The sequence below is a fragment of the Hesperophylax consimilis genome, chromosome 8 (genome assembly GCF_061612785.1).
Source record: "Hesperophylax consimilis isolate HC1 chromosome 8, BYU_Hcon_1.0, whole genome shotgun sequence".
Taxonomy (NCBI): domain Eukaryota; kingdom Metazoa; phylum Arthropoda; class Insecta; order Trichoptera; family Limnephilidae; genus Hesperophylax; species Hesperophylax consimilis.
The window spans coordinates 19,906,039-19,918,785 of NC_142843.1; the positions used below are offsets into that span (position 1 = coordinate 19,906,039).

The 12,747-nt window shown below is 34.2% G+C and overlaps 1 protein-coding gene across 1 annotated transcript in view; it reads right to left on the reverse strand.

Annotated features, from left to right (window-relative positions):
• Positions 1-12,747, reverse strand: part of Madm (MLF1-adaptor molecule) — a 100,135-nt gene that overhangs the window by 16,089 nt on the left and 71,299 nt on the right. The window contains exons 2-3 of the mRNA XM_089635013.1: positions 2,658-2,882; positions 1,981-2,111 (exon numbers count right to left, since the gene is read on the reverse strand). Coding sequence (XP_089491139.1) covers positions 1,981-2,111; positions 2,658-2,882 — 356 coding nt within the window. The remainder of the gene's footprint in view (positions 1-1,980; positions 2,112-2,657; positions 2,883-12,747) is intronic.

Here is a 12,747-nt window from a genome sequence, read left to right on the forward strand (position 1 = left end):
AGTTTAATAAGATTACATTATATTATCTATTTCCGTTGTATATCAATGCATATGTGTGCAATAAAATGTTAACATTATATTTATTTATTTATTGGACAATTTGTATAGCGCCGCTTTTGTGAGATATCACCTCAGGGGCGCTATATTGTAATAATCTATTTACTATATATACTCACCCTCTTTCTGTGAATGACCTAATATGTACCTATTAAATGTAACTGTTGTTAGTATCACTTAAACTGGGCGAAGCCCAAGCAAGTGCCGCCCGCAGGGCCTAGCAGCAAAAAACCCGCGGAGCGGGTTTTTAACTGCTAGTATTTATTATTATCAGTGGTGTAGCGACTCTCTCCCCCGGGCAAGCCAATTAACCAGCCCGACCCATTCACAACGAATATGAATGGACAATATAATCTTGGTATGGGTTTAATTCGCTGCAGATATTAACTTTTTAAGTATCTGGCCAATAAAGCCTACGGCCAGTCAGGGAACGGAATGAGTTAACTCTAGTTTGTTAGTTTCTCAGAATGCACCCACCCATAAATTAATGTCTATTAGTACTGGGAATAAAGACTATGACTGTAAGGGGTCTTTTTAGTTTTGGTTGAATGTTTAACAAGATACTCAAATGCATCCACTTAATTAGAACACAGATGGTTAGTGTAAATAACTTTTTAGTTTTGGTTGAATGTTTAACAAGATACTCAAATGCATCCACTTAATTAGAACACAGATGTTAGTGTAAATAACTTTTTAGTTTTGGTTGAATGTTTAACAAGATACTCAAATGCATCCACTTAATTAGAACACAGATGGTTAGTGTACACAACTTTTTAGTTTTGGTTGAATGTTTCACAAGATACTCAAATGCATCCACTTAATTAGAACACAGATGGTTAGTGTAAATAACTTTTTAGTTTTGGTTGAATGTTTAACAAGATACTCAAATGCATCCACTTAATTAGAACACAGATGGTTAGTGTAAATAACTTTTTAGTTTTGGTTGAATGTTTAACAAGATACTCAAATGCATCCACTTAATTAGAACACAGATGTTAGTGTAAATAACTTTTTAGTTTCGGTTGAATGTTTAACAAGATACTCAAATTCATCCACTTAATTAGAACACAGATGTTAGTGTAAATAACTTTTTCTTTCATGAAATATTGATGTTTTTCGTGCATTTTATGTCCTTGGAGTGTACCTATTTAACTTCGAAGCAACATGAATATTTTAAATTTATTTACTAACTGAAATCCCAGGCTTTACAGAATTTTTTAAAATCGGATGTAAATAGTAATTTTCCTCTTATTTTGAACCTCAAGCATGCTAAATTTCATCAAGAAGCATTAAAAATACCGCTTTTAGGGGTGAGAAAAGGGGATGGGGGTGGTTTTTTGAAATATCACGTAGGCTGTCGTATCCTATCTATCTTAGCTATAGTATCCTATTTTTTTTTTTTTTTTTTTTTTTATAGTATCCTATAGTATCCTCTTGTTGAAAGGTCAGGTGTGCAAAATTTCATCAATCTTGGAATAAAACTGTAGATCTGTATAAAAAACTATGTTGCCCACCCCTCTACCCACCCATCTGCCCGCGTGCCACAGATCACAGACAATCTTTTTTATATTAATAGATTAAAACTATTTGTTTATATCCCTGAGGAAATAATATAATCTGATTGAATGAATGTGCTGTACTCTTTTCATATGATGAGTACTGGAGAGACCCAATTTCCTGGAGCCGGTGTAACAGCCGTATCCCCGAAATTGAGGAAAAAGGTAATCGGGGGACGTGAAAGAGAATGAATCGAAGAGGTTGAGAGAGAGAACCTGGTCACAAAATTTTGCTAAGGCGATTGTAATTTTGAATGGCGCGTTTTTATCAGAACAATGCTGAAAAGAAGTTGTTATTTATGTTACAAAACAAATGCATATTTTTGATTACAGACAAAATAGCAGTTTACAAGAAAATTTATGTTACCTTAAAGCTGATAATATCTGCGTACACCATCTTTTCCATGCCGGCAGTGGTAACCGTTTAACGTTGCGTTTTGTTCTCTTTAAAAACTGTTTTAGTGAACCGCATGACATGTACTCTGTGATGAATATAACCTGAAACAATAATACAGATTCATATAATATATAGACTTCACGGGGCGTACAATTATATCATTATAGTAGTTTTAGAATAGATATAAAATGTTAAATTTTGTAGCTAAATAAACTAAACTAATAGCTCCGTTGAAAACTATTATTTTTTCCAACAAACGATGCTGCAAAGTACAGATGGTCGACATCCGGTTACTTAGAACCAGTACCTTTACTGTCACTGGAACTGTAGAAATGAACCAGTTATTTTTGGAAACGATTCCTTTTGGAATATTTATTAAAAACTAAAAATAAAAATAAAATAGTTATAAAAGCAGAATATTGTGAAATTTTTGGTGATCTGGTTCATTTTTCTCCAGCCATTTTATTATACATACATAACACAGCTCTGGAGCTAAAAATTGTACAGTTGTTTCCAAAGAAAAGGGAAGATTTTCCCCGTACGAAAGGGAAGCCCTAAGTACAGAAAATACAAGATTTCAAAAAAACACACGAAACGTAAAACAAGTCTGAAAGAGACAAATGTGTTTGTTTGTGGTGTTTACTCACACGGGGCTTGTCGTTGTGCGTGTCCGTCCAGTAGCGGTGGAACTTGACGATATTGGGGTGCTCCAGCTGGGTGAGGTTGTCGAACACGAGCTGGATCTTGTCCTCCTGCGCCTTGAAGTTCTTGCGCTCGGAGAACTGCACCTCGTTCCACACCACCTCCACCCCCTCCTCTGTGTCCATGGCCAGGTGGGCGCAGTCGATGCCGGGCACGTCACGCTGCTCCACCTGAAATAAACAAAACACTCATTTAATTAGGAAACATAATAATAGAAAAAATAATATATTTAATCCCAGCAACTTGAATGTCGAATTCTTTAAAAAAAAGCAATTCAATTTATCCATATTGGCAATATAACAAACAATAGAATATAAGAAATAAGATGGGAACAAAATGAATCAACGTAATACTCATACAAAGTAGAGATAAGAGAAATAAAGTATTGATAGATAAAGTAAATAGCAAATATCAACATTAAAAGAAAAAGTAAGGCATTTGGTAAATATTAACATAAAAAGTAAGTTATAGATTATTTATTATGTAATAACATATACCCGGCGTTGCTCGGAGCTATGATGGTTTGGAGTAAAGTTTTGCGGTTGTGAATTCTAGTGTACCTGGAAATTGGGACCATTCACTAATGTATACCACATTGTTACTATTAACTACATTATATCTTCCTCGGACGTCCCCAACTTCTTCTACCATTCAAACCACAATCTATGTATAAACCAGTCTCCGCGAGAGCTCGTACTGACGTCATCAGAGATGTGCAAAATGGGTACCCAAAACCATTTGAAATGCAAAATGGAAATGGGTCAAAAATTTTCCATTTGAAAATGCAAAATGCAAAATGGGTTTTAGAAAAGCATTTCAAATGCAAAATGCAAAATACCTATTTTCAAAATGCATTGAAAATGCAAAATGGTTTCTCAGGTCAAACAATTAAAATATTTTTTCAAAAGAAGCAAACACATTGTGACTTGACATTTTAAATAATAAAAAAGAAAACACTTTGTTTAAAGTCACTTTATTGATATTTTAAAGTCAACCGGTTTCGGTACTTAACAATTTGGAAGCATTGGAAATAAAAAAATCAGTTAATTCAAAGGCTGAAATCATCAATAAATCAATTAAATTTAACATTCAGCCCTATAATAAGTATGTTTCCAGTTATCCAAAAATCCCCACCCCCACTTCCCTCCCGCAACTGACACTGTCTCTCTCGTTTTTTCTATCTCTTTCTCTCTCTTAACTATTGGTTTATATATATGTGTTTTATTCTGTATTTGTTAGTATTTTTATAACAGTCCTGATGATGGTACGGAGGTACCGAAACCGGTAGACTTTAAAATATCAATAAAGTGACTACAAAGTGTTTTCTTTTTTATTAATTAAAATAATTATAAAATTTTTAAACAATTTTGTAATTTAATAATGGACATCAATATAGAACAAACATATTACATGATGGTAAATCCAAAAACACCACGACTACAGATTATGAAATCACAAAAAATTTGCGCGGGACTAATGTTGCCAACGTAAAAATATAGAAACTGCTATCTAACATTTAATATTACAGCGTCATGCCCCCATGTTCAGTACCTATTTGAATCAGTATTTTTTGTAATGGTATCACTCAATTGCCAGGGCTCCTACCAGGGAGCAACTTGACAAATGTAAATTATCTCTCATAGCGAGGTTGAGGACCGACTGATATTTGGGGCTTATGAAAAGAAGATGAGTGGAGATAGTAGGAAGAATGTTGCAAAAAAGCATTTAAAATGGAAAATGCATTGAGAAAAGCATTTTAAATGCAAAATGCAAAATGGTTTTTAGAAAAGCATTTAAAATGCAAAATGGAAAATACCCATTTTGCATTTCCATTTGAAATGGATTTATTTTAAATAAAGCACATCTCTGGACGTAATAGACATTCGTCCTTTTCCTTCTCAAGGGACTGGTTTGAAAACGATAAAGACAGAGATAGTAAAACGAAGACGACACATACAATCTCTCGCTGGGACTAGTGTAGGTACAGGAAAAAAGTTCTATGACAGAACAGTGATAGAACAAACAAACAAATAAATAGCTAATCTAACATTTTGTCACAGTTTTATTCGGTTACCGGTAATAAACTCCCCTCTTCCAAAACAATTAAATGACTGTAGCAGACAAACATGATAACATGACCATTATGCTTGACAGTTGATCACAATTTGATAAAAAGCTGAAACGGGCCGAGAATCGGCACTATGGGCAGTTGTATGAAGGGAGGAAGTATCCAGTTATTCAGATCTAACCGTTTAACATAACAAAAGTAATAATTGATATATTTTTGTAATATTAGATATAATACATATTGATATTGGTCTGTAATTATCAATATTCGACTAACTTGTTTCCAGACTTGAAAATAGATGGAATGTATGAAATTTTCCACGAGTCAGCAATTTTTTATCTAGATCAGGGGTGTGGAACCTATGGTCCGCGAGGCCTTTTGGTGCGGCCCGCGAGCACTTTCGGCGGGGCCTGCTGAGTTTAAAAAAATTACTTTCAGAATGCGAGAACGATTTTCTTTCACGGTGTTTCAGATACAGTTTTAAGACATTACCACAAAACTCAGAGAAAGGTATAATATAGCTGTACTTACGTGTGCACCTATGTTACCAGAAAACTGTTTAAACACAAATAATAGGCGATCCAACATCCCTTTTCAAATTTATTTAAATTTATTTATTATTTTACTAATAAGAAATAAATTTATTATGAGTTTGAGGTTAATTAAACTGGGGACTCGCTTACAGATAAAATAACAGTTATGGTTTCATCTGCAGACGCATTTAAGAAGGAATCCATTTTCGTGTTTGGAGTGCAGTTTCAAAATTCTAGTTGCAGACATCTGAGGAAACCATTCTTCTGTTCTGGGTGTAGTTTTAATCATAGTTGGGAACTCGAACAAGGATTAACTCTCGAGTTAAAACCAGTTTTGAGTTTAGAATGTAACGATTAAATTCCAGTTGTGGAATTATCTGCTGACACATTTTGAAGGAAAACATTATTGTGTGCAGTTATAAAATCCAAGATGCAAACCGTGTGCTGCAAAAATTATAGGAAACTTTTTTTTTGTGATGTGTGTAGTTTTAATCAAAGGTAGCTAGCTTTAAGATAACCTGTTGACTGTGATGACGTTTGTGACCTTGAGTAAAAATGACACGGCGAAAAATCATAATCTATAAAAATTTTGCCAGCGTAAATTTGTGCTCGCAAAACTCGAAAAGTAGTTGACCAATATTGCTGAAAATTTCAAAGTTTGTTCTCATTAATGCCAGGAGTGTTTAGAGAGGGTTTGAATGGTAAAAAAAAATCGGGGACGCCCGAGGAATTCTTAATGAAATATTTCTCACCGGAATGAGATACAGAGTCGACTTAAAGTCGATGTAATGTAGTTTTTTAACAGTAACGTTGTGGTATGTATGGAATGGTGAAAGAAGTCGAAGACGCCCGATAAAGACATTAGAAATAGTGACACATTGCAGGGTCCTTATATAATTTAATCCAAAACCGTCAGAGAAGCTGCATACATCAAAGAAAAAGTATTTTCTAAAGCAATATTCAGCGCAAACGATTCTGAACTTATTCTTCATACAGTTCCTTTGCACATAAGGATTAAAATCACTTTTAAAAAATTCCTCGATTTTAGTATGGAGGACACCGTTTTCTCCGCAGTCGACAGGTTAAAAGCAGTTTGTCTTCCGAACGATGTGCAAAAATTCCAGCGGTTTTATCCGCCGACGCATTTCGAAGGAAGCTGTTCGCATGTTCTGAGTGGAGTTTAAATTCTAGTTTCATAATTCCGAAAAAAAAACATTTGCTTGTTCCGCGTGTAATGATTATAAGCTATTATGCAGAATTACTCAATAAGTTTAATCCAGTCTTGTGTTTTGAACGCAAATTAAAATTCTATTTTCGGACTTATCTGTAGACGCAACTCAAGGGAAACTATTCTCGCGTTCTGAATACAGTTTCTAGTATTCTCCGTGGTCGAAATGTAAAGTGTCAGCTACACTACTCGCTTCGACACTTCGACGAAGTCCTCGACGAAGTTAGCCGAAGTTCGAAGTGCGTGCCCACACACTCGTGCAACTTCGCGAGTAACGCTTCGAGTCCTTTGACTCGGGCGCATTTACCGACAACAATCGGAAGTCGGGCGAAGCGAAGCGAAGTTGCCCGTAGCGAAGTGAAGTTCGTGCCCACACTATCGTATTCGGTCAACTTCGATCAACTTCGCGAGTAGTGTAGCTGGGCTTTAAGGTGACACAATACCCTGATAACGGGGATTTGCCCGACGTTCACATTTTAATTATTTCTGATGAGCTTATTACTAAAATGTTAAATGTTTCTAGAGGGATTCGAAGGGATGCAAGTTATTTATATATAAGATTAATAAAAACAGGACCTTATCATTAAATATGTTATGGAAAAAGGTATGTACATTTTATTAATTGTAAAATGTTGTAAGATAAGCGGCAAGCACCAGATTTTATTTTTGTAGACGATGAATTAGTAACTTCCCGACGAATCCCTCTAGAAATTTTAGAGATTTTATTAATGTATTCATAAGAATTAATCAAAATATAACACTCTGAAATTTCCAATTTCTATACCGCTAAAGGAAACACAGCCGTAAGTACTTTAATACTGTAACGCACGCAACTGTATTCGTGTGCAGGTGCTGAAGTACTTAGACCGTTCCAGGCCAGTGTCGGCCAGAGCTCAAGCCGGAAAGGTCGTCTTTGTTCCGGCCCGAATGTACGGTGATTTCTTTTACGTATTTATTTATTTAATCAAACGATTACTTTTAATTCTATTAGTGAAATTTTCTGTTTTTTATAATTTAACTCCTTCCTCAAGTGAGTAAAGGTTTTTTGTATGTTTCACCAATATAAAAGAAAACATTACTTTTTTTCAATTGTTTATACTTAAAATGTGCACAGTGGTCATGTTTCAGATAAATTTGGACATTGTTAAAAAAATATGAAAACAGTTTATTTGGTAGAAGTTTTTTTAATTCTTAAGTTTCTTTATTTTAATAGTTAAATATTACCTTAAATATTTTTTTGAATAAAAAGTTCCGCTGTTATGTGCGATTTTTATTTGTAATTGTAACACCTAAAAATGATTATCAAGTAAAACTTATTTCATATAAAAAGTATTTCAAATATAATAATTATAAACAATGTAGTTTCTTTTTACATATAAATTATATTATTTGGGTTTCAGTCACACCAATTTTTGGGCACAGAAAAATTGGAACTGATTGTGAAGAACTCAGACATGCCATATATACCTGATATAATATTTTAACCAAAAATTGCTTTACTTTAAAATGCAAACAGATTTTTAAAGAATTAACTGGGTCTGCCCTAGTATAAGGTATTATACAAAGTGACCGGTATAAAATTTTAGAAATTCGAAAGTTTTTTTTCCACAAAACAAATACTCTACATCGAAAGTTTTTCTCCATACAGACAATCAGACATATGTTACCTATAAAGTACCTAAAGTCATTCGAATATTAAAAAGAGTTATTCATCTTTTAAGTTTAGATTATTAGATCATTTGTTGTAGATAGAATTGTACAATTATCTTCCCAAGTTACTGCACTTACTTACGTTGAAATGATTTTCAAATTTAAGGTAAAATTTAACCAATTTATAATAAATCTCTTGGCTAATATATACGTACGTTTCAGTTAAATATGGGAATACAGAAGACAAAATGAGTTTTATCCCGAACAAAATGACGGCACCAAGGAAAATGCTTAACGGAATTGAGACGGTACTACATAAATAAACACTTAAAAGTAAATTTTTGGGCTAAATTCTCTACAGAACATAATTGTAAAATGACAGCTTAATTAATTTTATATATCTATAAATATGTAGGTATATACATGTATACGCACTCGATAAACTTCCAGCGATTCCTGAGCTTATTCAATTTGGAGTATAAGAAGTACATTCATTTTGGTTTCCGATGACATATTTTTTCCACTTCAAAAGAAAAACAAAGCATTGGACGGTGAAGGTTTTTTGATATCGAAATACTGACATAAAATTTAACCCATTAAATCCCACCTATGTATTGTAAATTCCTCTCGTCCTACAATGAGTTCTGTAACTCATCGGGATTGCTCTAGCAAGAAATAAAATCTAAAATCTGAGATGTAAAAAAACTGTAATGTACGAACTATTTTCTATGTCAAAGTTTTATTAATAAAAATATTTTATTTTTCTATTTTTGTACTGTTTCGTATGTGAAACTTATAATTTTGATATCAAAATACCAATGTAAAATTGTACCTAATTACTCCCACCTATGTATTGTAAGTTCCTCCCGTCCTACAGTGAGTTTTTTAACTCATCGGGATTGTTCTATCAAGAAAAAAAATAATAACAAAAAAGTATTTGTGATTTATGATTATTTGGGATGCCTTGCATACTGCAGATGATTATATACTGTATATAGATACCACGATTTTCAAAACACCATGCAAATTATGCAATTCATTAACTAATGCCAACAATAATGAAAATTATTATTATCATTTTAAATTTATAATTATAAAACTTGTCCGTGTGAAATCAAACTATGTCACACTGTGCGAAATTTTGACCAACGCGGGGCGTAAACGAAATGTTTTGGGCTATAGTATTACTCTAAGGGCTATAGCCGCGCCCACTAAAAACGCCCATAACTGATATTATTTTGACGTCTTATGTCCTCTTAAGGCTATAGACTAGCAAGCCAGAAATGGCAAGTTAAAATCCCCCCCCTTTCCCGCGCCACCAAAATCTGAGTGCGGCCGCGAGTTATAGTACAAACATTCAAATGAAAAGGTTCCCCACCTGTGATCTAGATGAAAGTGATAAGTTATAAGTACAACACACAAATTGGCTTTGATAATATAAATTTACACTTTCATCATAATAAAAGGTTAATTAAAGTTAAGTTAGGTTAGGTTGGGTTATGTTGTGTTGTGATAGGTTAATTTAAGTTAGGTTTGTTTATTTTCATTTAACTTTTCATCAATATATTCTATTTTGTCATGGAACCTTTTTACTGATATCAGTTTTAGTTGGAGTTTGACGTCCGCCATAAGAACAACCGGATACACGAAATAATTAAACGATACCATAATCAGCCTACAATACATGCCCATCGATACATATTGGACCGTTCGAACGATTTTCCATCATTTAAATTAGTATCTTCGTAACGTAAGTAGATTGTATTATTATTATCACTAGCATAAACAATCAGGCCACGCTCATGATTAAAATATAATTAATGCATAGATAGATATTATGCAAATATTTTAAGGAAATAATTTTACGCACTACGCAGAAATAAATTGAAAATCACGCACCCACGCACCTACAACCGAAATTAGTACCTATGTTTGATAATGGCGTCTCGTAATATCGTTCGAGAGTTAAAATTATATTTTAAAGATCCATATATTGATATCACGATGAAAGTTAGTTAGATAGTTGCATTAAACTTACATAATAATTTTCATGATTGCGGAGAATTTTTGCTGATTCAACAGACAGATTTTCTGATTTATTGTCACTTTATAAAGTTAAAATCCATCGTCAATAGATACTAAAATTTCAATGACCACAACCCGGGACACATAAATCGTGCGAGACCATCGGCATATCATATCGGTACCACATGCATATTACAGTCGCTGACTGCTAGTCGCTATCCAGTATCCAGTGATACGATTCTACAGGCGGCTTTCTAAAGTCGTCGTGAATCGAAGGAAATACTTCATTTCACCTACGTGGACTTTATGAATTGGTTAATTTATAGTCCATTTGCGAAAATTTCATCAATCAAATAACAAACGGGATTTACAATAAATAACGAATACTGTAGTACTGTCACATTATGCTATAAAGCTCAAAGCTTTTGTCGGCGTGGCCTATATCACCGTATCGCTCGCCATACAATCCCATAAAGACCTGTCACACCAGACAGATACTGTGTTATAAGTATGGGTGTGGCGATGATAATATGCCGTGATCTGCTAGCTAGGCGATATTTGAAAATGATTCAACCCCCTCTCCTGCAGTAGGCCGTCGTTACGCGGCTGTCAGCCGTCAAGGTGACAGATCCCGCACAAAGAAATGACATTCCGCGGCAGCTCCCCAATAGATCTGACCCCCTCGCCTGCCGTATGGATAGCTTTGTGTGACATTACAACATATAATCTGTACAGACCACGCTCAAAAACGCTTGATGCGTACAACGTAGTCTGACACAGGCATACAAGCCAAATGCGTAGACTAACTACGCTTTAGATACAATGACCGAACACTTCAGTGCCTTCCCTTGCTATCATATTTCGCGAATGTTGCAGCAATAAATAAAAACAACGCCAGAGAGATTCTACACATTACGATGTATATTGGTTCTTGTGCCTTATTCTTATTTTATTTAAGACTAACCATAAGTCGTCGGTGTCCCCGGACTTCAGAGTTTTTCGAAATCAGATGTGGACAGCAATTTTCCTATTATTTGGAAGATCAAGTTGCAAAATTTTATAAAGTATAAAAATTTCGCTTTAAGGTTGGTTTTAGAAAGAGAGGGGTTGGTCTATCGACATCTCGTGTAGACAGTGACCTTCCTCTTGCTTTGAAGGTCAAGTGTACATAATGTTATCAATCTCAAAATAAAACTGTAGATTTTTGTAAAAAACAAAGCCACGATGGCCGCCACAGACACTCTTCTTCTAGATTATATATAGATTTAAAAAGGCGCCAAATTATAAGTGCTTCTGGTTCCATTTTGGCTCAGGGTCGGAGCTTAGTAAAATAGACAACATGTTTGTATTAACACGTTATACGTAACAGGACTAATGACAGTTAAAAGAATTCAATGTCATATTCCGACAATTCGTGAGCCTTCTCACAGACAGTAGAGCAAGGTCAGAGAAGCCCTCATTGGCACCAACAAATGTAAAAATAACACACGCGAGAGAAAACACACGGAAATATTATATGTTAGATTTGATAAATTTGAAGGTGAAAATTTATTTAGAGTACGAAAAGCAACGGAAGTTGAAAGACATTAAAATTGACACAGGTATAGTTTAATGACGAGGTAAGTAAATCCTTGTTCTGCTAACCCGAATCAACAAAATTCTTTAAGAACAACCCAGATGATGTTAATACTTTATTTCCATACTATTACAGTAATTTAACAGGAATAATTAATAACTACTAGGGTTAGAGTTAAAAGATAACTAACCGGAGACCAGAATAAAAGAGGTCACCAGGAAGACCGTAACGGAGGGAGTGACGAATAAAAAGATGGCCAAAAAATGGAAATGTTGGAAACTATAAATTAATCCACAGCTATGGGAAAAGCAGAGCCAAAGAAAGGCTAAAGAAAGGCTGAAGCGAACCTATAGCAAGCAAGCACCAAGATTAGTTCAAAACAAAGACGTTGTCATAATCAAAAGGTCGCATCATGTAATTGACACTTCACTTCTCTGAAATGGACACTTTTCCTAAGTGTTCGATTTGAAACTTAGCTTCGCGAATAATAATTATTTTTACTGTAAGTTATACATATAGGTAACACTATAGGGTATTTGGTAATACATATATTATCAGAACGCAGAGTTGTAATAAAATGACAATTAAAAGCAAAGGGGGTCAAATGTTGTATCGCGAAGTTTATTGCACTGGAGAAATAGTACTCTAATGTTATTATAATAAACATACGCACACAAATAAATGTAACGTCACCTGTACATAGTATTTACTCGTTACATAATATATTATATGTCAGCATAGTTTCAAACTTTAAATAACAACATGTGCAGTAAATAACATTCTATGCACTTTAAACATTTTGTAGGTCATACTCTGCGAAGAAGAAAGATTGTAATTAGTAATTTATTATTAGAAATTTTTTTCGGGCGTTTGCTCTAACCTTTGAGCGTCAACCGAGTATTTATGCTTTATAATATTGAAAACAAGAGAAAGTGCAATGTCATTAGTCATTGCA